This window comes from Xenopus tropicalis, chromosome 7 (assembly GCF_000004195.4).
Source record: "Xenopus tropicalis strain Nigerian chromosome 7, UCB_Xtro_10.0, whole genome shotgun sequence".
NCBI lineage: Eukaryota > Metazoa > Chordata > Amphibia > Anura > Pipidae > Xenopus > Xenopus tropicalis.
The window spans coordinates 96111439-96137287 of NC_030683.2; the positions used below are offsets into that span (position 1 = coordinate 96111439).

Sequence of the window (25849 nt, forward strand, 5' to 3'; positions counted from 1 at the left end):
TCCCGAGGGAACTCTGCCACATGGTTGGTGGTGGTAGCTCCAGAGCTCCCCTGTATCAATAGGCACAGCAGCACCCTACACGGAATGAAAGGCAAGGGCGAGTGGTGAGCTCAATTATAGGGAAGTGCAAGGAGGGAAATTGTGCGGACTGCAACTACACTAGCAGATGTAAATGAGCATTATCAGGTTCATATACTGTCAGTCAGTCATTGCTTCAAAAGGTTTTTTAAAATAATTTGCCATAAGGTCTTGTTTACACCAGTGTTCATCTTGGTCCAGTTTTACTGAATGGCAAAATTACATGGTTCCATTGCTTTCTGCCCACAGGTTTTTATAGATCAGAGTCAGGAAAAAGTATAATTGTAGTTTGGGAAATTTCCATGAATTCTATCTGATCTAGCACAACTTTGCACCAAGGATTTTGCTACTAAAAATGTTACATTTAAATAGCATTGCATAGAGAAGTGTGTGCAAACTAAACTTAATAGCAAGTTGTATAGGAAAACAGATTCATTGGAGGTTTTAGACCACTGATTAAAAACTTTAAAACTTAATTGAGAAAAACACTTGTGTTAAGTAAATCTATAACATAGTTACTGGTGTTTCTTTATAAAGGGAGCCCAATGTATTTTTATATCAGCTTTATTCTATAAAATAATACAGTTGTTGTTTTGCCTATAAACTGCAGCCCTATACTCTCAAAGGTCAGCCTCTTGTTTGCCCCCTCACCTTACAGGTTGCTAAATTGCAACCCTCCTCCTCTGCTTCTTCCAAGTGACAGTGCTAGTGTTCCCTGCTGGCACACAACACCAGCACATAAGCTCATCAAATACCCTGCACCAAAGGACATGCTCTGGTCATATATAATAACCCCAGAAAGAGGTGCAAGAGGCCTACTAGGAAATAACCCAGAGCCGGGTGTATATGTGAACAAGGGTGTTTGTACAAACACTCCAGTTACATTAAAAACACTGACCACTACATAAAACTGTTCATTATGGAACCGGGATTATTAAAGCCTGATTTTAGGTGCTTACAGCAACAGCTGAAATGAAGTTTTCCATGATGCAATAGTCTGCTCCACCATGAGCCATCAATCCCAAAGGGATAAAGGCAGGCATACGAGGGGGATACTCTGTCTCTTTCCTGGTGAGAAAATCAAATACTCGTATCGGTCCATTTCCCAGACAATTTAATTCTCCCTGTAAAACAAAATAGGGCAAAAATAATCAATTTACTTTGTATACTATAGGATACATTTCAACACATACATCATAATTAGTGGCATGTTTTATTCTGCTTGATTTTTCTATTAACATTCATTGTCTTTCATAGACTTCACAAAAAAAAAAAAGATGCAATTTGCTCTTGCACTCCCCCTGGGTTGTAACATACCCCTACTCCAGTGGCTGTATTACCATAGTAAATGTTGTAATTTTTTATTTGACTTCCTTAGGGTCTAATAGTCTAGTAGGGGCTCAGTGCTACTGGGATGTACCACTGTGCTTTTCTGTGGAGAACAGCAGATGTTTTTTTATCTAACCTTTGTCACAGTGGTCAGTTCTATCAGTAGCCAGTTAACATATCTGTATGTTTTTAAAGTTTGGGAGGTAACCAGAATACATGGAGGAAACCCAAATAGACAAATAGAGAACAAAAAGACTGTGTACGATGTACCCTTTACTTTGTACTTGTGGCTGACATCGGGGGGAGGGGACATGGATCATACAAACTTCTTGGCAGTCAGTGGGGAACATGTCTGGGTCGGTGGGTCCACAAGAGCTGGGGCCCACCAGTTTTTTTCCGGTGCCCCACTGGCCCAGTATGACCCTGTACCCTTGATGGAACGTAACCTAGGTTCTGTAAAAAATCAGTTACTTCAATGGCAGGGAAATGTACATCATTGTGAGGTGACCACAAGCACATCCTACAATCTCAAGACAATTTAGATTATAATATAAATCATAGGTCATTACCATATTTGATTATGTCCGTTCCTATTTCATTTCAGAATAGCAATAAATATAAAATCCTCCATTCTACCACTAGAGGTCAGTATACACATGCTGTATCATCCAACAAATTAGCTCCCATTTTAAATATGATTGGTTCTGCAGACTTTGTATAGAAACAGTTGTATATAGAATGTATCTGACCACTAGTGTGTTGAGTGCACCCTTATAACTTTTTCTGTAATCAGTATAGAAAATATCTCGTGAGCAAATCACTTTTTAATTATATTATGTTATAATATTATATATAAAGGGGAAAGAGCTTTGGACAATTAGTGCAGAAGAAAGAGATCTGGGTATTATATACAGTATATGAAACTCTTTGTTTATTATAGAAGTTGTAGTTCATGGCTCTGGAATAGAGACAAACAGAGCACAGATGCTGCTGTACTTTCCAGATCTGCTAGGTTCCCACCCACCCCTGTAAAATGCAACACTAATCCATTCTGAGGCTTATTTGCATGACAATAGTTGAAACAAACCCTGTGACTGCTGAGGGGCCTAGGAATTTAGAGTTGGGACCCTGAATGGTGAGATATTTTAATATTTGTATGCAAATAATAATGTTATGTTCTTTAAGGTTTAGGAAGACATTGCTGTGCAGTACAGCTGAATAGCAGGGCATTTAATCCACATAGTATGGCTACACTGAAACACCTTCAGCCTGCCCCTGGGCCATTGCTATTTTATTTTTTTGCATACAAGCAAAAAAAAAATTTCTTCAGGTTAAATTCCTCAGTCTATGCCTCAGAGAGAGATTTTGCAATCCCATTTATTGTTGCTAAACTCAGAAAGACAGACTTAGGTGCATATTTATTATGCTGTGTAAAGCGAATTCTCCGAAAAAAAACGGTGTAAAAAGCTGTGTAAAATAAATGGAAAAGATCACCATAGTAAACAGTGTTACTATTTTGGACCTGAACACTCCCTACAATGAAGGATACCACTGGGATGAGAACCCATTCATACTCGTTCCTGGAGCCCTGCCTGCTTAATTAACTAATCCTGGCTATTTTGTACTTCTAGAGCACCCTTAAACTTTAGGTGCAGCACTAACACTGGCTAATCCCTATACATTGGTTCCCCTACACCAGTGCTGTCCAACTTCTGTTGTACCGAGGGCCGGAATTTTTCTGACATACGTGGTGGAGGGCCGATAATGGAAGCCAGTTTTTACCACTCCCCTTTTTGAAACCGCACCCACTTGAAACCACACCCATGTTATCACATGACCATACCCATATTAATGGTTGCAGTACAGCAAAAACCTGCCATACTCTGCCTGCCCTACCCTGCCTGTGTGTGCCATACTCTGCCTTCACTACCCTGCCTGTGTGTGCCATACTCTGCCTTCCCTACCCTGCCTGTATGTGCCATACTCTGCCTTCCCTACCCTGCCTGTGTGCCATACTTTCACTGTGTGTGCCATTCTTGGCTGGTTTGTGCCATACTTGGCCTGTGTGTGCCATACTCTGCCTGCCCTACCCTGCCTGTGTGTGCCATACTCTGCCTTCCCTACCCTGCCTGCGTGTGCCATACTTTCACTGTGTTTGCCATTTTTGGCTGGTTTGTGCCATACTTGACCTGTGTGTGCCATACTCTGCCTGTGTGTGCCATACTCTGCCTTCCCTACCCTGCCTGTGTGTGCCATACTCTGCTTGCCCTATGATGCCTGTGTGTATGGCACACACAGGCAGCCTACAGTGACACAATGCTGGCACTGCTCCTACAGCCTGCACAATAACTATATATTAAAAAACTTTTTAATTGAAGTACCACCTCAGTATATGTTCTTTTTGTAGTGTGCAGGGATTATTTGTGGTTTTCTACTGCTCCTGAGGTGTGAACAGGGGAACAATGGGGGTGATTACAGCCTGAGCCTGAGGTGTGAACACTGCAGGGGTAGAACAATGCAGAGATTAAAAGGTGTGAACAACACAGGGGATTACATATTTAAACAATACAGCCTGATTACAGCCTGAATCTGAGGTGAGAACCATGCAGGGGGGGCAGTTAATCACAGTACTGATACCACTTAGAGCTTACACAAGAGTAAGCCATCAAAGCAGCCAGACAGGTGGGGGGCCACACAGCGGGCCGCCAGTTGGACAGCACTGCCCTACACTGACTGACACTTCACTTGGGACCCTATACCCCAAGCTCTGAATGTACACATCCTACTTCTACTGTCCAGGGGTCCATGAGGCTGCAGCTAATCTGATAGTGCTACCACACAAAGGGCCCGATTCACTAAAGTCCGAAATAAGGAGTGCTATTTATAGCATGCGTTAAAAATCTTATCACTTCTTATTTTTCACTCGATTCACTAAAAGGACACTTGTCATAATTAAGAAGCAATGTTCTTGGCGTTATTTATCTTGCGACGACATATTTTCAAGCAATATATTACGCAGCGCACAACATATTACGCAGCGTGCGATATTTTACGCAGAGCGCAATATATTACCCATGTAACCATTACTTTCTGAAGACTAAAAAATATCGCGTGCTGCGTAATATGTTGTGCGCTGCGTAATATATTGCTTGAAAATATGTCGTCGCAAGATAAATAACGCCAAGAACATTGCTTCTTAATTATGACAAGTGTCCTTTTAGTGAATCGAGTGAAAAATAAGAAGTGATAAGATTTTTAACGCATGCTATAAATAGCACTCCTTATTTCGGACTTTGTGAGTGGATGGGGGGACACATCAGGAAGGGGGGCTGGATGAGTTTACTCTGCGCTGGGCCCCTCTGAAGATATTCTTGCTGGGGGACCGGGCACACCACTGGCAGGGATGCCTATAGTAAAACATACGAACAATACTGTTCTATAATTTAAGTTGAGGCCCATTTTTTCTAGTCACTTGTATGGGGGAACTACAGCGCTACAACTGTTTGCAAATCAAATGTGATAAAATACTTGGATGAATATGATTTGAGAAAGTGCAAAGATATTTAACGTTTATTGTTTCATTTACCAGTAAACAGTGTCTATATTAATAATGCTCCAAAAGGCTATAACATGGCTACTTGAAATCAAAACAAAATTCAATATAATTACCATTAAACAACACTACATTCCAAAACACATATTTATTCTTAAGGTAAAATGTACATGATCCAAAATAGTGTAAAATTGCTCAGTGCTCTTCTGTGAACTTTTGAAACTGATATCATTGCCTCCTCTTCCTTTTTATAATATAAGTAAAACTCTGCTAATAATAAGACATTTGTAACATGATTGCCCCTTGCTGTTCGATGCAGGAGCTTTTTTAAAAGTGAACAATATTTCAAGCAACTTTGCAATACATCTGTTAAAAAATAAGCAGACTTTTATCATTAATTACTACTTTGGGACTCAAAAAAAATGTAACAGTAGTCGACTGTTCTCAGCCTGCATCCTCCAAATCCCACAATTCCTTGCACATGTGATGTCAATAAGGAAAGAAACATCATAGTGCAATGCATTGTGGGTTTTATAGTTCCTGCATGCTGTCTGTAAGCTGTGGAGAAGTTGTTACCATTTGTAAAATCAATGTTTTAGTCCCTCCTCCCCTGCCAGGATTTCAAATGATGCAGAAAGAGAACTCTTTTTTTGGCTGGATGCCAGGGGATAATGGCAAAAATCAAAATGGCTTCCAAAAATATAATCTTTTCAGCTCTTAATTGTTACTTTATTGAGATAAGTAAGCTAAGCAAAAAAAGAGAAAGCAAAAGCAGATTTGTTGTTGAGCCCAGCAGATTAGACCAGGGGCATGCCATATGAGAACATGGCAAAGAATGAGTTAAATCACTACGTTCCTGTATCTGAGATATTAATAAATTACAGGGCACTCAATCTCATGCACGGACTGGCAATCTGTAAGATGCCACAGACAGTCACTATTTATTGGGCTGGTGGGGGTGCTGTTTGTGATTTTGAATCCCAGTCCAGGCCTTCTTAATCTCCCTTATTCATTTCCAATAAAATGATTGCTTTTATGGAAAAAATACAGCATTGATTTCAGCTAATGAATATAAATTATCTCTGACCATGAAAAAAAACCAAGAGAAGACACTATATTTTAAAATGATGACTTAAGGCTAGCAAATACGGCTTTACAAACAAAGAAAAAAAAAAGAAAAGAATGTGGCCTGGTGTGTAACAACATCTCCGAGTGCTGCCTAAAGGCTCAGGTCAGGGGTCGGGTCTGAATGTAATCAGAATTAGCATTAGAACAGCAACTTTCTTCTGGCCCACACGCAATTAACTCCCACAATTCTGTCACACAATAGAGGAGTGAGCTCCAGCAGGCTGTCCTCCAAAAAGCAGCCAAATCTCTGCGTGCTGGCTGCATTTACATACAGAAACACATGTGGCTTTGTTGTAACATTCCATTATTCCATGCTCTTGGCTGTTCTGCTAGGAGCTATTCCTCACTGTAAACACTGCTAATCCTTAATTCATTGAAACTACTGTACAGGGGTCCCTGCGTAAAGTATACTGCCCACATACTGGAAAAATGTACCATAGTTATTAGATGGACAACAGTGCACACATGCCTCCCTTCCCATGAATAGCAAAATGTGCTGTCAGCTTCATTGTATATATTACTGCATTTTTGTACAGACCTAATTTCACTGGTGCTATTTATTGAATCTCCATTGAGAATTCCCTGAAAGTGCCAGTAACAGCGATCACCAAGTGATTTTAGCATGAAGTCAGTATGAAAGTGATGGTGCAATCAATATCCCATAAGAGCCAATGGAAGGTAATTTGGGGCATTTTGTGCTGCACATCTGGGCTGCTAAAAAAATAAGATGGGTAAAAAGAGAAGTCTGTTAAGGCAAAGTGCTCCAAGATTTCTGCTTATCTAGCAGGACTGATAGTGCTGAGAGGGCTGCTTTCTTTGTTGTCAGAATCCTTGGCAGCAATTACATTTCCCAATGTTTTAAGTCATTTTTGCTACAGAATGCAGACTCTGCTAACAAACAACTTTAAAGTTATGGGTTGGGATAAAATATATACAGGTATGGGATCCCTTATCCGGAAACCCGTTATCCAGAAAGCTCTGAATTACGGAAAGCCCGTCTCCCATAGACTCCATTTTAATCAAATAATTCAGAATTTTAAAACTGATTTCCTTTCTCTCTGTAATAATAAAACAGTACCTTGTAATTGATCCCAACTAAGATATAAATAATCCTTATTGGATGCAAAACAATCCTATTGGGTTTAATTAATGTTTTTTTTATTTTTTAGTAGACAAGGTATAGAGATCCAAATTACGGAAACCCCTTATCCGGAATACCTTTGGTCCCGAGCATTCTGGATAACGGGTCCTATACCTGTATATAAAGCAATTAGTAGCTATAAATCAATTATGTACAATGTACAGCTCGAGTGAATAAAAGGCACATCTTTCTGAATTGTTTTTGCCTGCAGGTTCATAACCCACCCAAAAGGCAGCTAGAAGTGGCTGTAATTCCCTGGCATGTAAATCCATGGTTTTAGAGGGTTTCAGAAAATTCTAGAATGTGGTGCTCATTAGTGGGAGTCTTGCATGGCTGGAACAATATGATGCATTTGTGTATCTCATGGCTTGTGGGGTAGATCTACCTTAGACGCATTGAAGACAATCCCAAAGGTGCATTAGCCTCTCCAAATGAAAATTCTGTGTGCAACCTTTGTTACACAGACAACTACATAGTAATATAGTACGTTAAACTTCCTAAATGCTATTTGATCCAGAGAACGGCAAAATACCTTTCCGAAGCCTCTAATTTGCCCCAGAGGGGAAAAAAATCCTTTCTGACTCCAAGGTGGCAATCGGTCCAGTCCCTGGATCAACCTGTACTATGAGCTATCTTCCATAACCCAGTAATTTCCCACTTGCTAAAAAGCCATTCAACCCCTTCTTGAAACTATCTAATGTCAAGCCAGTATCAGCCAGTACAACTGTTCCACAAAAGTTCCGCAACTTCACAGCTCTCACTGTAAAAAACCCTGGGTGGCCCTTGTGTTCACTGGTAGGATCTACTGGTTAATAAAGCATAGAGAGATTATTATATGATCCCCTTATATATTTAAACATATTTATCATGTCACCTCTTAAGCGCCTCTTTTCCAGCATAAGCAATCCCAACCTGGCCAGTCTTTCTTCATAACTGACACATTCCATACCCTTTACCAGCTTAGTTGCCCTTCTCTGAACCCTTTCTAACACAATAATGTCCTATTTGAGCACTGAAGACCAAAACAGCAGGGCATATTGAAAATGGGGGACTTACCAGCACTCTGTAAAGTGGAAGAATAACCCCTCCACCTGCAAATATATGACCCTTTTAATACAGCTCAAAACCTTGTTTGCTCTTGCAGCTGATGACTAGCATTGCTAGAGCCAATTTATTATCTGCAAGGACTCCAGGGTCATTTTCCATTATGGATTTGCCTAGTGCAGTCAAATTAAGGTGGCTTGCATATTTTTTATGTCCCAGGTACATGATCTTACATTTATTGACATTAAATCTCATCTGCCACTTAGCCACCCAGATTTTGTCAAGATCCTGCTGCAAGGATGCCACATCCTGGAATTAATTGGGCTGCAGAGTTTTGTATCATCTGCAAACACTGATACATTGCTTACCATAGCTTCCCCTAAGTCATTAATGAACAAGTTAAATAAAAGTCCTTCGGCAGGCAATTACCAGCAACTTCACGTGACTTTGGAAAACCAAAATGATGTGTAGGCCTTTCAACCAGCAATTGCCTTTGTTGCTGGTAGAAAGGCATTTGGTATAAGCATGTGTTCATTTCAAAAAGATACCAGTTAATTGGTTCATAATGACATGGCCCTAGTGTGTGCCTGTGGTACAGTAGACTGTAAAGTCTGCTAGAACCTCGACTGTTAAGTATAGTCTACATAATATGCCAGGACTATATAAATACAGTAAATAATAGAATACATGAAGTGGAAAATGTTCCCAGAGTTGTGAAATCTTATATTCATCTTACCCTTGTAAGCTTTTCAGGTCAGGGACTTGGGTGTCTTGTGTATATAAGATAATAAAGCTCAGATTCCAATCAACAGGAAAACCTTATTTTATAGTTTATCACATGAAAACAGGGTGAGATTCAGTCTGATGAGGAAAAACATTACTCCTTCAGTTTTTTCCCATAGACTTTAATAGAGTTTTCAAGCTTATTTCATCATACAGAATTGGACCCAAGGGCAAGGGTGCAATAAGCTGGTTCACTGGTTTCCTGCCCAGGTGTTTTTATAGATGCAGAGGAAAGCGTATCTGCTCTTATGTGCACACCCATGTAGCTCTATTGACAGGCCTGGTGTTGGCCTCCATGAAGCTACATGGAGTGGATATCAGTGCAAAAAAAGCTGCTGTATTGACATGGGTCTCTATACTCCTTTTTGAAGCTCAGAGACCTGCAGCTATCCCTGTGAATACAGTGGGCAACTAATCTCGCAATGCCATCCCACTGGCAGGGTCGGACTGGGGGGTGAAGGGCCCACCGGGTGCCCCCGCCGGCCGTGTCCCCTAATTCCCTCCTCCCCCCCCTTGCAGGGGCTCCCCTGACCCCCCTCGCAGGGCCCCTCACCTGCCGTTCTCCCCCGAACGCGCATAATTTAACGCGTCGGGGCAGGAGCGGTCAGGCAGGGGGACCGCAGGTAAAGGTCGTGTCTGGGCCGCCGGTGGCAATCTAAATTGCAGGTGGGATGGCATATGCGTTCCTTTGGTTTCCCAAAGTTGCCCGAAGTTTCCTTGAGAGGCAACTTTGGGAAAGCGAAGTGACTTGTATGTCATCCTACCGGCGACTTACATTCTTGCCAGTGGTATGACATGTCAAGGAGATTAGTCAGTATTTATGAGGGGGAAAGGTTCAGGGTGCCCCAGCTCCCTCCCACAAGTGGGTGATGCTGCAGGTGGGGTGCACAGTGCAGCTTTTCCCCCAGGCATAAGTGCTCCATGCATGCTCTTGCATCCCTTAGGGTGAAGACACACAGAGCTACTAGTAGCAGCTAATTGTCACGGCTACAAAAATAGGCAATTCAGGCATTCAGTAGCTGTGACAAAAATCTGCTACTAAGTAGCTCCGTGTGTCTTCGCCCTTAGGACAGTGGCACGTGTGGAGATTAGTCGTCCGCAATAAATCTTCGTTACCGCAAGGGACTAATCTCCTTGACATGCCATCTCACCAGCAAGAATGTAAATCGCCGGTGGGATGGCATATGCGTCACTTCGGGCGACTTTGGGAAACTGAAGGAACGCATATGCTATCCCACCTGCAATTTAGATGGCACTGCCAGGAGATTAGTTACCTGCGGTAACAAAGATTTATCGTGGGGCAACTAATTTCCCTGTGTGCTACTGCCCTTAGAGTAGAGACAAAAGGAGATACAAGTAGCAGCTACTTGTAGACAATGCTGCTCATTTAATGATAATTGTCTCAATGTATGTTTTAGCAGAGGCAAGTCTCAGTATTGTGACAAGTAGCTGCTACTAAGTAGCTCTGTGTATCTTCGCCCTTAATGAGCATTATGTCCATAATGTGCATATGATTATACAGTATATATTTTTATCTATAACAGTACATACTTCCTTGTTCATATTAATAAATGATTTGTAAGCTCTGAGTACCAGAGCATACAAATAAAACCCATTTCCGTAAATCCTGTTGGCACTTTAAGAAAAACAAATGTGTTAGGGAGAAGGCTTGCTAGAAATGGGTGTTTCCCTGCTACACACAATTGTACATTAACCAGCTCCTTATGTGCATCTGATGCTGACAGATTGAGCTGGTGAAATCTGATCCACCGCATTGTAAGGCAGGGGCTGAACAAAGCCTGTGCAAAACACCACTGCACACGGTACTAGCTGTTTCCTTGGCTACTCCAGGATTTCAATCCACACAAGATTTTTTTTTGTTTTGTATTAATGTCATGGAAACTCCGGTAGGACGCCATCACCTGTCACAAACAAAAGCCGTTCATGGCAAATTCTTTTTTAATTTATTTCCTGGTATTTGTGCCTTAATATCTGGTATGTCCTTGGTTTTAGTGGCAGCTAAGTAAAATGTTCTACTGAATGGCCTACTGTAGGCAGGAATAACCCATCGTATGCTTGAACATCTCTAAACATTGTCTATGTGTTAAATACGCATCTGCTTGGTTTATTAACAATGTATTCAGTGCATACAGCATGCGATAGGATCCGGGCAACACTGAGCTCACTATAGGGATATTAGGCAATTGGTTCTTATGGATTAATGTGGCCACACAAGTCTTTGTATGTATTTTTTGAGGGGAGCTATGCGACACATATTGGCACATATCAGCAGGGCCAGAACTAGAGGCAAAAGAGGCATGTGCCTAGGGCGCAGTAGTGGTGGAGATGCTAGACATGTACCTCTTCTGCATCCCTAGTTTTGTCCATCATCATTCTGCCACTAGCTCCTCAGCTCCTCAGTTTTCCTTGTCATAAGTTCATGTGCACCAGTACATATTCACGCATGTACGGGGGGGCCTAGGGCGCCCAATTGGCTTGGCCCAGCCCTGCATTTCAGACAATATTTAAGGGTAATGAGGTGACCCAGGCAACTACCAACAGCACAAAGCAAGAATTTTGAACAGTGATCCCAACCAGTAGCTTACAAGCAATAACTTGCTCACCACCATCTTTGATATTGCCCTAGTGGCCTCAAAGTAGGTGCCCAGTTTGGCTTCCATATGGGGCCAACAAAGTCCTTATTTAGCATCCCCAAATAACTTTTTTTCTTTCTTGTATTGCTATCCAATATCTTATATCTAAGACTTTTTGCATCTGACTTTTACTGTGCCTCACGAGTAAAAAAAAAATGTTGGGGATCCCTGATTTTGAATAAAGTTAAAGTGAGGCGATAAAACAAATTACCATATGGTATTGTTCTGAAGGGGAAATTGGAAGGCTTGGTCCTTGGATAGCTAGATCTAACTATTTTTAATAAAAGTCACTGAATTAATTACATGTTTAATTTTTTTATGATGCTGAACATCAGTTTAGTTAATCAGAAAAATCCATGAAAACAGTAAATGACATGAACTGATTTCACAATACTTTTATCTGTGGAATCAAGTTCTAGAGGACTTTATCCCAGGTTCCTGCCTACCAGGAAATGTTTGCTAGTTTATAACAGCTAGGGGCCAGGAAGACATTAATTGCCGATGAGGGTTACTAGATGATCTGATGACTGGAGGACACTTAAATAAGCAATTAGCAAAGCTGAACTGATTGCATTAAGCTGTTCTGTGTCTTTTTCAGCTTTGTACATGTGTTTTTAATATGCACTTGGATTGTTCGGCGATCTGTATACAATGTATCTGATTAAATAAATGCATACTGCCCTAGTGCTTACTGGGTATTAGCTGTTATTAATCAGAATCAGAGCACATGCAGGTAATATGAATGCTGATCAGGAAAAAGGGCTCACAAAGTGAGTGGGCAGCTGCCTAAGGTTTATTTGTGCTCTAGAAGTGAGTAGCGATAGCATGGGTGCGGAGTTGGCTGATTACAGATGGATATATCTGCCGTGAAAACAACACAGTTCATGTTCTGTTGCAACTTATTTAAACAAAGGTAAAGTAAAACTCATGAAGATACAGTTACAATGGACATGTTTTCATATATGCATATAATTGGTTGCAATGTGACTGGGCGAGTGCTGCTTGCTCCATATTCAGTATTGCCAGCCATTAAAATTTGGCTTTGAGATCTATAATATTATGTTAAATGCATGTTTGCCGCATGACATATTCACAGTTGGAATTTAGAACCTCTAAGCAATGCCTTATAGCAAAGTGAGTTAGGCTAGTGAAAGCAAATTATGCCCTTATGCAACAGTAAGAGCTACATTTTCTGTTTAAAACAAAACAATTGCCTCGTGAAAGTGCATATATTTTATAGAAATAGTAGAAAAGTTCCACCTCTGCGGCAGTGCCACCTCAGGCAGAAATGCTCAATTGCACCAGATACCTGCAAACAAGTCTCTGGACTACCCCAGATGCTGAAATGCTCTCTGCTGTTGTGGCCATGAGTTTAGTACTATGTTTGTTCCTAAGCTTAGGCTTCATATCTCATATACAGTATCTGCCACACAAGCAAGTGTCTTCTTTCTCTAGCCAAATGCTGCTTTGTTGGCCATTAGGAATCACAGAAACACACTTTTGTTGTAGTGAGAAATAAAAGTTTTAAAAAAACATGTATAAGGGCACTTACACATGAGAATTTCTTCCTGTGGTTGATTCTTCATATGTTCTTTATGTGTGATCGGACTGTACTCAGACACATGCAGCCACTGAACAAAGGTGGATTGCATTAAGTTGCATTCTACCTGTGTTTGGCGCTTGCATGCGCCTTATTGGGTACAGTCCCATTCAGAAGAAAAGGTTGCATTTGCCCCATGTTCCCCTGCTTTAGAACAGATGAAGAATCAACCAGAGGTGGGTACAGGAGAAAACGCCTGTGTGTAAGGGTCCAACCCTAAGTAACATAGTTACCCTTGTTTATCAACCCCGGGCACATTTGCCTATGGGAACTAACCCATAGCAACCAATCAGTGATTGGCTTTTTTTCCAACAGCTGCAGGTAGAACAACGAATACAACCATTTAATGCCTGCGGATAGGTAAATTTTCCCAATGTTGATAAATGACCACCCCAGTGTGGTTAATAGATTCTAAGCATGGTGAGCCAAATCACCCATAATAATAATAATAATACCCATATCTGTATTATTAACTAGCTTGGTAAAATAATTTAGAAATAGATTAGGAAATGTTTTCCAACATTTCTTACTCCATCTTATGTGGAAAGTAATTTCACCTTCCAAATAAATAGAGGTGACCTACTTATAATCCATAGTGAATTATCTCCCAGATTTCTTAGATTTCTTTCATTTTAATTAGGTTGGCATTACCGTTTTCCCTTAACAGCAGGGCAAGCTGCTCTAATTTATACAGAACAGTACCAAACTATGAATATACTTGCCCCGTTATGTGGAAAAATATACACTGAAATGTTTTACTGCTTTAGTGAAATCATACAAATATATGTATTCTCCAGAACCTTGCTGCTGGAAAATTACCATAATACATTCATTTTAAAGGGTTGCTGTTTGCCTTTTACTTCTGGATGAATTATGCTCAGTACAGAGGAATACCTATGGTGGCATAGATTTATGATATAATCTAGTACAGATCCATGCTACAGAGAATTCTATAAACACTACTGCTGAACTGACCATGCCACATATACCACTCTCCCTGGCCTGTCATGTCTTTAGGTTCTTTGCAGTGCAATTATAGCATGTTGAACTAAAATAAGGCTAAAACCTGAGCCAGTATCACATTACAAAAAGTAAAGCAAAACTAAATATACATTCTCATTTTTGTGTTAGACAAACCCTACTAGAAAAAAATGTTTTGTTATGCTTAGGCACTTGTTTTCTATTCTCCACTGGTGAGCACCATTAACTGTTGCACCCCAGTCGCATACAATAATACAAGTTATAATATTTACTTAATGAGCATTCACATTCATCATAGAGACTGTTGCATTGTATTCTATGTTAGACTGTATATAAGTGCACCATCAGTCTGACTGAAGTTATCAATACAAGGGGTTTGCAAAAACATGTTTGAACATTTTCAGCAGTTAGAAAAATTTTGGTGGAACAAGCAAAAATATATTAAATATTTACCTTACATTCCTGCATCAATGTACACCACAGGCATTTAAAGCATACCTTTACTACAGTGGAAAATATATAATAAATAAAGAAAAAAATATCTGTCATGTACACAAAGGGATAGGATCTGCACTAACCCGTCTGTATATATTCCATGTATAGTTATAGGATTTATTATTTGGAACGCTTAGGTGCTGGAATTTTTTGGATACGTCTTAAGGCTAAAGGGTCTTTTTTTGGATTTAAAAATACAATGCTTTAGGCAACAAAAAGCTCTAACAATATGGATTTATGCTAAGTTAACTTAAAGTCCAAAGTATTATTATATTATCACATATAAAAAGAAATTCAATCAAAACTAAAATGTTTGTTTAATACACTCTGGGATATTATTTGTCACAGCACAGCATCAGGAAATTCCCATATGTTTTCCCTATCTGCCACAGGAGGACAGATAAGATAATGTAATAAAGTTGTGCAAACTGGTGGATGTTAGTTGGTGCTGCTGCACCAATGTAAGAGTCTGCCTGAAGATGGCCATACACAATGCAAAATACAGGAGAAAAGGGCCCAGTTGTTTTCTTTAGCTTTGCACTTTGGTTCATGTGGTGTGCCCTTGAGGTTGGAGTATTGTTATGATTATTGCTATTATTATTATAAGCAGATACACTTTGTATACATTGCAGCATTAGCACCATTTTTAAACCCAACAGGGGTGCTTCCACTCTTAAAGGAAGGGTGAGTAGGGATGTCAAGGCAACACTGATGTCCACATCTTAGTAGCAATACACTTCTTGTTTATGTCCCAGAGGCTGCATAATTTCCATGCACTACAATGGGAATCAGCTTTTGCCCTAGGAGCTATGCTCAGTGCATTTGTTAGTGAGAAGACTGAAACAATCAAAACAATCATTGTGTCTTTACCCTCTGGGCAATGTCACTCACAGCAGATTAATTTATGCAATCTACTCAGAATAACACTGTGGCAAACAAAACACATGACGCTGGAAATTTAAGTAACAACACGGAGGTATGTCTCACCCTCACTATTGCACTCAGTAGAAGCCTGCAGCCTGCAGAAAAAAATGATAAATGATTAGAGAGCATTGTGGTCCCTTGTTCAATCTTGGGCTCACCAAACATCTGGTATATTGCAGCACTGGGTGTGCACACCAGAACTATAACTCTGGTTTTGAGTTTTTAGTGCTAAAACTCGCAACATTCGAATCATGGTTCAAAAACTGGAATGATTGATATTTTTTTCAAGCAAGAAAAGTTTTCTATACTAATAAATAAGCAAGCATTTGAAATGTGAGTTTATTCCAATTAGAAAAACAATCTCGAATTCACAAACTTGAAAACTGATAAATAAGCCCATAAGTGTTTGATATGGAAAAGACTGAAATTACAATTGTAAAAAAGTATGTAAAATTAAGTTTGTTTGTTATTCACACTCTCTGATTTCCATCCAGATTGAAAATGTTGTCAGATTTCTTGTTTTTATCTACATAAAACTTATTGACTAGAACATAAATGCAATGGATATTATAGTACAGGTATGGGACCTGTTATCCAGAATGCTCGTGACCTGTAGTTTTCCAGATAGGGAATCTTTTCATAATTTGGATACTTTCACTCTACTATAAAAATCATTTAAACATAAAAAAAAATAGGATTGTACAAGGTACTGTTTTATTAAGAAGGAAATACGTTTTTAAAATGTGAATTATTTTATTAAAATTAAGTCTATGGGAAATAGACTTCCTGTAATTCAGAGCTTTCTGAATAGTGGGTTTCTGGATAACAGATCCCATAACTGTAGTAGCCTTTGCAAACACATTCATACTGTTCATTATGATTCCTGCTAGTTGCTCTCATCGTTGGGATTTATGCTTTCCAACATTGGCTGAGGATGCTGGGAGTTGTTTAGAAAAAGTCTGTGGGCAGCTGATCAGAAAACCTTGGATTGAGATAGATGTCTAATATTATAGGGAAGAGCCCCAAATAAACTTCTAATAATCAAGTTTACCTCTTAAACTTCACATTTCTTACTGCCAAAGGTTTGCATTGTATCGGGCTTTGCATGATTAATAGTTTTGCTGGCAAGTATTCCATTGCCTGAGGTGCCCAAGCCTGCCTGCATTCCATTCAGGTCTTCAATCACTTCTTCAAGCAATTTGTATCAGGTTACAAAGCGATTTGGCACAGCCAATCAATTTACAGTTTATTTTTAAAGGGATCAATGAAAAAACAGGAGCAGAAGAAAAAAAAAACACTTCCTTCAGGTACAATGCAAATGAAGAAACACAACAGCCATAATCCATAGACAATAGAAAGGGTTCTGTAAAAGTTGCCTGCTTCCTAATGTTATCTTTTCACCATTAATGGCCTTAGGTATAAATCATCACTTTTACCAGGAGGTGAAATACTAACGAACTGGCAACTCTATCATAGTGCCATGCCATAGTTTAGGAAGTAATAGGCAAATTAAACAGGGGTGTAATACTAGAAACAGCATATCCAAATGCTGGGTGACTGGAACTGCCACCTCATCCCTTTAATACCTGCCACATATTGAACCCTGCATAGCTAGTTAGCAATTAATTTACATGCATGCTGCATGGCTGCACAGAAATCATTAGAGTCTGTAGCATGCATCTAAATTAATTGCTAATAAGCCATGAAGGAGGTGGATTCAATATGTGGCCAGTTTTAAAGAGGTGAGGTGGCAACCCTATGGTCTAAAATAACTGTCACAGATGCTGTTTCACTTAAAATAACTAATTTCTCGCTAGACCCAGCATGCCAAAGGCCACTCCAATAAGTCCTCCCCACAGAGGCCATTGCTGATTTGCAAGATAGATGATAAATCATGATTATGTTATCAGGATGCCATAGGCAATGCAACACTTTTATTGTGCATAATGCTGGTAAGCATGCCTTCCTGCTTTCCCCTTTGGTACAGTGCAAAAAAGGAATGCATTCTTTTGTTCCTTATATGCGTGTACTCACACAGGCGCATGTAAGCACCAAACGCAGGTGGAAGGCAATGCAGGAGAATACAGGAAGGAATGCTCGTGAGTACAAGCCCTTACAGACACAAATAAACCAGCCCTGTGCTTAGGTAGTTTTATAGCTCGGCCATTACTTTTCTTTCGTTCCATGTCGTGGGGCAATATACCGCATCTGTGGGCTGGATTGTAATAAAAATCACTCTATGGGTCCCATGCACAGACCCAGGGCAAGGACCGCATGGGGCCATAGATACAGTACAACTGTCCCTATTAGTATGCCCAGGACCCTAATGTGTTACAGTAGTTCATTTGGGGGCAATCAAATCAGTTCAGCACATTTGGCCCACCATCTGGGCAATAACCTGCTCATTTGGCAATATTAGCAGATGAATGGATCTTAAAGTGGGGTGAGTTATTATAACTATATTATATTATTATGTTTTACACAGCAGTAATAATACTTATCATTTGTAAAGCTTTACCGAACCTTTTTGAATTTACAGTTGATGTTCTGTGCTGGATTGATTCATTCCACAGCAGAAAATAATTCTCTGGACTGATAATTGTTGGCGTTCTACTGCTCAAAGCAGTCAAATATATTCTGGAGAATTGGCACAGGTATCAGGTATAATAAATGTCTCTGTTAATTAAAAATAAATTTTCTAACCGTCGGATAAATTGCTCCTCGCAGTAAAATTTTGGTAAGTAAGGAAAATTATACATATATTTAAAAATCAGCCCCACTTTGGTTTGGGCCAAATTTACAATATAAGGGCTAGGGAACCCTTTCACAACATGAAACTGACATAGTAATATGTCCATTTATCAGCACATGTTGTCTTGGTGAATTGCTAGGGATGTTCAGTAACAATTTCCCATGGTAAGTTCATTTAGCATGTTAATTGTACACAGCTTTAAATACAGACAGATCACTTCTTGGCATCAGCAAGTCACTTCTTCACATAATGATCTTAAATTCTTGCACAATTAAGCAATAGAAAGCCCCCGGCAGGAGGCCAAGAATTCTGGTCTGACAACTTTACATCTAATGAAATGAGTTTGAAGAACAATTTAGTTATCTACAGCAACTGGTAACTTCCTTTATACAAGTACTGTAACAAACATTCTTATTTAAATGACTGCCATGCATATTTCCAAGTCCACTTGTTTGGTCAGGTGGCCAAGTGCATTTTTGCCTATTTGTTGTGCTAAATCAGGCTGTTTTAAGTGGCCAAGCATCAAATCATCCAAGAGCTTAAAATTCAGCTAGTCATGGACCACATACATGTATGTAGTGTGTTTGATGAGCAAAATTACTCAGAGCAATCATTTACCAGCGATTATACAATAACAAAGTTTACCAGTCTGACCACACTGTACAAAAACAGGATTGAGAAGGCAACTTTAAAGGAGAAGTAAAGGTAAAAACTAAGCTTTATCAGAAAGGTCTATGTAAATACAGCCATAGGCAGTCATATAAAAGCTGCACTGAGTTCTCTATCAAAAGAAACACAGGATTTCTTGTCGTATCAGACTTCCTCTCCTTTAGGGCTCCTTCAGGTTTGGGGCACGAGTCTGCGCAGCTCTCTCCTCTCTCTCCCACAAGAATTGATAAGAATTCACACCCCCTCCCATCAGAATGTGTGACCTGATCTACCAGTGGCTAGAGCTACAGCACAGAAGCTACTGAGACCAAGCTAAAATGGTAGCTGCTATCTTAAACAAAGGGAGCTTCTAGGGCTGTTTACTCAGGTATGGTAAAGCTTTCTGCAGAATAAATATAGTGTTCTAGGTGGCACTAAGGTGGCTAATCTATTGGCAGTAAAATGCCAAAATGCCTTTCCTTCTACTTTAAACGCCATTTAACTCATTTTGATTGCTTCAAAAAGTAAAAGAATATTTTAGATAATTTTTCATTAAAGGCCAAGTATCCCTTAAAATCTATAGATAAGATTTGTATATTTACTTATAAGACTAAAGGATCATAGAAGCTACTAGTTGTACACAGATATATACATGGCTCCCTGTCCCTGCATTTTAGACTTAAACTTAGACTTGAAATTAATCTCTGGGATCTAAACTAGTATACTCATGTGTACATATTGTTTTAGAAAAAGGCAATGAAAACCTGCCAGTCAGGAAGGAAGAATGTGCTCTGACTCTTCATCCCCACTGACTTGGCCTTTTTAATTTGTATTTTTTTAGTCAGCAGATAATTTTCCAGCCTTATGTTTATACATACAAATATTATTCCACAGTGTGCGCCTGATTTGATTATATTTTTCTTGTCTCTGTGGCATAAATATATATATGTGAAAGTGACTAAAATGCTTGGCTATTTCATAAAATTAAGTGCTTCAAATCACACAATAACTGTGTTTAGGGTGGTGCTTACAGAGTGTATTTATATCCTGTAATATAAATCCTCTTACTGCTATTTCAGAAATCAGGGACATGTGTAATAAATGATGATCTGGGATCTCGGTCTACAAAGTGCATTGAAGGGATTTGGTACCCTTGTAACTGATTCAGGGCCACTTACTGTAAATAATCTGTAAAAATGGTAATTTTCCCAGGACCCATGAAAACAGAGGGGCCCATCATCAACCCTTTTATCATTCCTCAGTGAAGCAACCCCCCCATAAATGCCAGGGCCCTCCCTGTGATTCTTTACCTTTAAGGAGATCTACAGTGTAATTTGATTCTGTTCGGTGTAGGAACAACAAAAATAGGTGTCTGTTTAAGTGTGTTGCACACCAAACCCTCTACAACTTTAATTTAATGTATTCATTTTTTCTTAATAAAAAGGGTGTACATTTCTATTCTTGCAAGGACACAGGCACAAACTATAATCAAGGAACCCTAACTGAGCTGCCTTGATCCCTTTGAGTGCACAGAACCTGCAGGTCGATTGACTAATAAATTCTTGGTCCTACTTTTTTCTGGGGGATCCAGAGAGGTTTTGTTATACCCCTGAGTTTAGAATTGTGTCTCTCTTTTTAATTACAATGGTCTGTTAAAGGAACAAAAAATGTGTCTGTAGGAAAGAGTATAAGGTAAGAGGGCTGCAGTTACCAATAGTGTAGTGTCTAAAGCTGGCCATACACGTGGCGATCTCACGATGTTTCGTACGACCGTCGGTCGCACGAAACATCGTCAGATCCGCCACACACCATTCAGGGCTGAATCGGCAGGTAAGGAGGTAGAAACAATAGGATTTCTACCTCCTTCTGCCGATTCAGCTCTGAAGGGAGAATTTTGGTCAGGCGCCTTCTATGGCGCCCGATCAAAATTTTCTAACTTGGCCGATCGGCGAGCCGACCGATTTCAGCAGCTTCCTGCGATATCGGTCGGCTCGCTGACATGCCATACACGCACCGATTATCGTACGAAACGAGGTTTCGTACGATCATATCGGTGCGTGTATGGCCACCTTTAGGAGGAAAAGACTGTGCAAAGCTAAACACAGAACAGGATATGATAGCAGCAATCAGATTACATGCCTTGCCTGGCAGCCTGTGGCACTCATCCCCAGCAGGGAATTTCTAGAAGGAAACTCCTACAAATGTGATTTTACAACAAACTGATGAGCACCAGAAAGACTAATGCTGTCACTTCACAAAATGTATAACACCCATGCAATTAACATCTTAGTTCCATTGAAATATATGATGCTTTGTTATCAAACAACTTCTTGGTTACAAATGCTGATTATCAGTCAATAAATAATAACATTAAATAAATAAAGTTTATGACAGCTACATGGATTTGACTGGGATGGATATTCTTCTTTTGATCGAAGGTGCCCACATGCGGGCAGATGCTGACTGCTAATATGGCCTTTGTGGGACCAAGAGAATAATCTTCTCTATGGGTATCTGATCAGGATCCATTCAGATATCAATGGAAAAAATCCTATTAGCCAATAAATATATCATGTATGGATGCTGTCTGCTTCTGACATGTATAGATTCCCTATGTGATCCAATTGTTGGCCTTGGGGCTTTTAGGTTTGGATCAACCCAATTTGGTTCAAACATTCACTTACTGGGTGACTTGGCCAGATGAGTGAACATTTAGGTCTATGGTCACTTTTATTCTTAATTTTCCACAAGCTACAAAAATCTAAATATAAAGTTATGCAGAGTGAATACAGAGTTAACACTCATATTAAAAATTTCCAGTGATTTTACATACTTTGTAACTGTAAAATATATAAAAACAAATATCTGTTTGTCCTTTGCTATTTGCTGCACTGTAGATCCTGACTGCATGTCTACCGCATTTCTCCAGTCAAGAAACCATTTTCCACTATGCTATGCACATCAGTGATTCACTTTCTTTACAGGTGTGTTTGTCATGAAAAATAAAAGCATTGTGGGAATTCTATGTTCAGAGTGTAGCACAGTGTGAGATGGTGGTGGGGGCACTATCTCTATCAAGTTGTGAAACTACCAGAGGGAGAGGGGGTGTGACTGCAGGGTCGATACAGTACCAACATTTCAGGTGTGCAAGTATTGGCAAGTTGCTAGATGGGGAGAAGCATGGGTGCAAAGTTTGACCCATGGGGAGGTAGTTACAATGCTGCCTCTGTCATTCCCCCATCTGTCATAATTTACATGACATTAACATGGGGCTTCCCCAGCTGCCAAATTGTGTTACATAAAACAGCTTCAAGAATGATCTTGCACTTATTTCTGCACTTATAGTAAGGGTTCCGACTCTATATACTGTACATGGCAAAGTATAGCAACTAATTAGATATTTGATTTTAAACAGGTGAGCAGTAAATCCCACAGGCTGATCATTATACTTTATTTATAAAGTACCAAGATATTACACACACACTACAATCCAATAGACTGTAAACCACTGCTGTTGGGCAGGGACCGTCTTTCTTCTATGTCCCTTATAACATGGCACTTAACATCTGTATATTTATATTTATTTATTGCAATGTTTGTCCTCCCTGTGTGTACTTTTTTCTTGAAAAACTGTACAGCATTGCTAATTCTAGTAGCACTATACACATATTTATTTAACTCCATGTTTAAGCCCTGTAGTTCTGAATATTTCCAGCAGAGGTCAAACTTTGCCTATTTGTACAAATAATGGCCTATTTATCATGCTGCGTAAAATGATTTATACTGAAAAAATTATGTAAAAAGCAGTGTAAACTAAATGGAAATTTATAAAGATGCCTGTTATTTTATGCCATCATTTTTATAAAGTTACCCATTCAAGCTAATTATGGCAGTAAAAAAAATAGCCTAAAATCAGATGATGTATGGCTAACACAGTGATGCCTGGCTAATGATGTGTCGTTTATTTGATTGTTATTTTTAACAAACAGATAAGACCCAAAATGTACAGAATATTTTTTTGGCTTTAACTTTGCTTGTGATAATATAAGCAGGATTGAAACCAAATATTGTGTACATTTTGGCGAAAGAAGCGAAAGCCAGTCTGGAAATGAAAACGAATTAAGAAGTTACATGCTAACACTAAGATAATTAATATTTAAGGGTGCTTGAGATTTTAATAAAAGGTGCAAAGTTTGCTGCTGGACTAGATAATTACAGCAGCTAAGCAGCAGGTAGCATTTACTAGGCACCTACTTAAAAGCAGAAATTTTACTGGTTGCCATGTGTTACTATACCTTGGCAAAGTGTACCTTTTATTACATATAGAGGTATGAGTTTTCTATTAAAGTCAATGGCAAGGAAACCACTGTAATTAGTGGACAACCCACATAACAACCCATTTGTTATTGCCTTGTTGTCCAGAAAGTTCATTCCTATGGCTAAAAGCGAATGAACACTTATTTGGTGTACTAGAGAGGTAACAGAGGTGGTATTAGCATCCCTATGTCAAAGTCAGAGATAATGGGAAACTGAAATGTACTTTGAAGGGGATATAAATCCAAAACATTAGTGGTCATCTGACATTTTTGCAATTTTTATTGGTTTCTGACAGTCACGTTTTTAGACAGTTTTAGACTGCTAGCACAGAGTGTCAGCGACTATAACTATACATATTTATGCGCTACCTTTATAGTTAGCTAAGCCTAGGGCTGTGGACTGACTGTCAGAGTGTGCTGTTGAGCCAAAAGCCTGGTATAAGCAGTCTAAAGCTGCTAATCTCTCAGAAATTGCTAAAAAAAATAGAAAATGATATAAATTGCATTAGTGCTCAGAAAAGCACATTGCTACCAGGGTGCTGGCCTTTATAGGTTGCTACAATATGAATTTTGCCTACCGTAAGCCTTCTTTAATATCAGTTTATACTTTTACCAAGAGTATTTAGAAGTATTGTTCTAAATGCACAAGCACTATACAATGAGTTAAAAAGAGGTCTAACCTGCCTGCACAACAACTGCTTCATTTTTCATGTTAAGGAAGGAGCTGCCACCCACTAACCTTTCCCACTTCTATTTATGGAGCCTTGTTTGTGAGATACAAACAGGCAAAGTCAATCTGAATAGGGAGTTGTTTTCCACTGTGTTACAATATATATCTCTTGTGAATGTGTATCCACCCGCAGTGTGAGCATTGTATCTTATCTGCTGGACATTATATCACAATATATTTGAAGCCATGTGGGAGACATACAAATAACACACCAATCTAATGTGTAATGTGCTCTTACTATTATTACCATTTCTTTTACCGTAAAGGTACAACCTTTATGCAACCTGTGGTCTCCAGTTGTTGAACTACAATACACAGGGAGGCATATTTTGAAAAGATTTGAAAACTCACCAAACTCGAATGTGTGCTTATTTATTAAAAATTAATAATGTGAAAAAGTGTAACGTAGAGAAATTAACAAAATACTCGAAAAAAATTGCTTATATTTTGCTGGGGAAGCACCCATTGACTTCTAAACAAACTCACCAGCTTTTAAATGCAGAATTTTTACATTTTTCTTTTTTTTTGCACTTAATAAATCTCTAACATTCAAGTCTGTGAGTTTTAGCACAAAAAACTTAAATCATGGCAAAAACTCAACTTCAACTTTCATTATCTGATCCCTAAATGAAAATGAAAAGTTGCATCGGCCAGGACACTTACTAGACCCACTATGCATCCCCCCCTCTCCCAGCATCAACTCAATCTGTCATCTTTATTGTTAAACTAAAAAAGGCATGGGGCAATATAGAGGATGATCAATCAGAAACTAATGTAACATGGATACACATGTGGTTGGCCAAATGACACAGACTGGCCTGTAGTCAGATGATCACCTAATGAGTAAAGCTGAATCATCAGTCTGATTTTCTGTTTTGGAAATCAACTTTGGTTTTGATCACTTAAGCCTGTAGCAGCATTTAACAACCAATTATTGGTGGTTCTTGGCCCAAAAACACACCAAAACCACAACCAGTGGCACTGTGCAGCAGTTTTTTAAGTAAAGCTATGAACTTCACCACTGATAACGGGCAAAAGTAAATGAAAAGTGATGCAGTACATGCGGGGGAGGGGTTCAGCGCAGCAGGTGTTGGCTGGCGGATTTTGCAACTGGGGTGGGGGGGTTGGCCCTGGTGGGCCCCAGACACCCCTGTCTGACGTTGCTTAGAAATAGGAGGTGTATATTCCACAGTGAGCAAATGCAGAGTAAAGCCATACAAGTTCAGATTTTAGTCTTCCTCCATTGAACATTCAGATGTCGATTGTACTTTTAAATCTAAAACTAACATTCAAATTGTAGGATAAGGGACTAAAAATAAAAAAAATTAGAGGATGTCCTGAAACAATTGGCAGATAATTGTATGAAAGTGACATCCCAGAAATGCATTGTAGGTCACTCAAGGATATTGTCAGATACACAATACATCCATAGATTTTATCATTATCTGGCCAAAATTTTCTAACCTCTCCAATCGACTAAACAACCGATCACCATGGTACGAAAATTATTGGAATGATAATTCTGAGCCCACACACAAAAATGATTATATCAGTGCATGTATGGCCAGCTTTAGAATATGCTTTCCAACAAGCCCATCAGCTGCACGGCTCTGACATTTGGAGGACTGGCTGAATGAGATCACAGAGATCTCCAGCTGCTCTTCAAATGGAGCTTTTGTTATACAAATCAGTG

General features: G+C 39.4%; 1 protein-coding gene across 4 annotated transcripts in view; it reads right to left on the bottom strand.

Moving 5' to 3' along the window:
- Positions 1-25849, bottom strand: part of LOC100488469 — a 97491-nt gene that overhangs the window by 2416 nt on the left and 69226 nt on the right. For all 4 annotated transcript variants that reach the window (XM_012967179.2, XM_012967177.2, XM_002937458.4 and 1 more), the window contains one exon: positions 1038-1202. In XM_012967179.2, coding sequence (XP_012822633.1) covers positions 1038-1202 — 165 coding nt within the window. The remainder of the gene's footprint in view (positions 1-1037; positions 1203-25849) is intronic.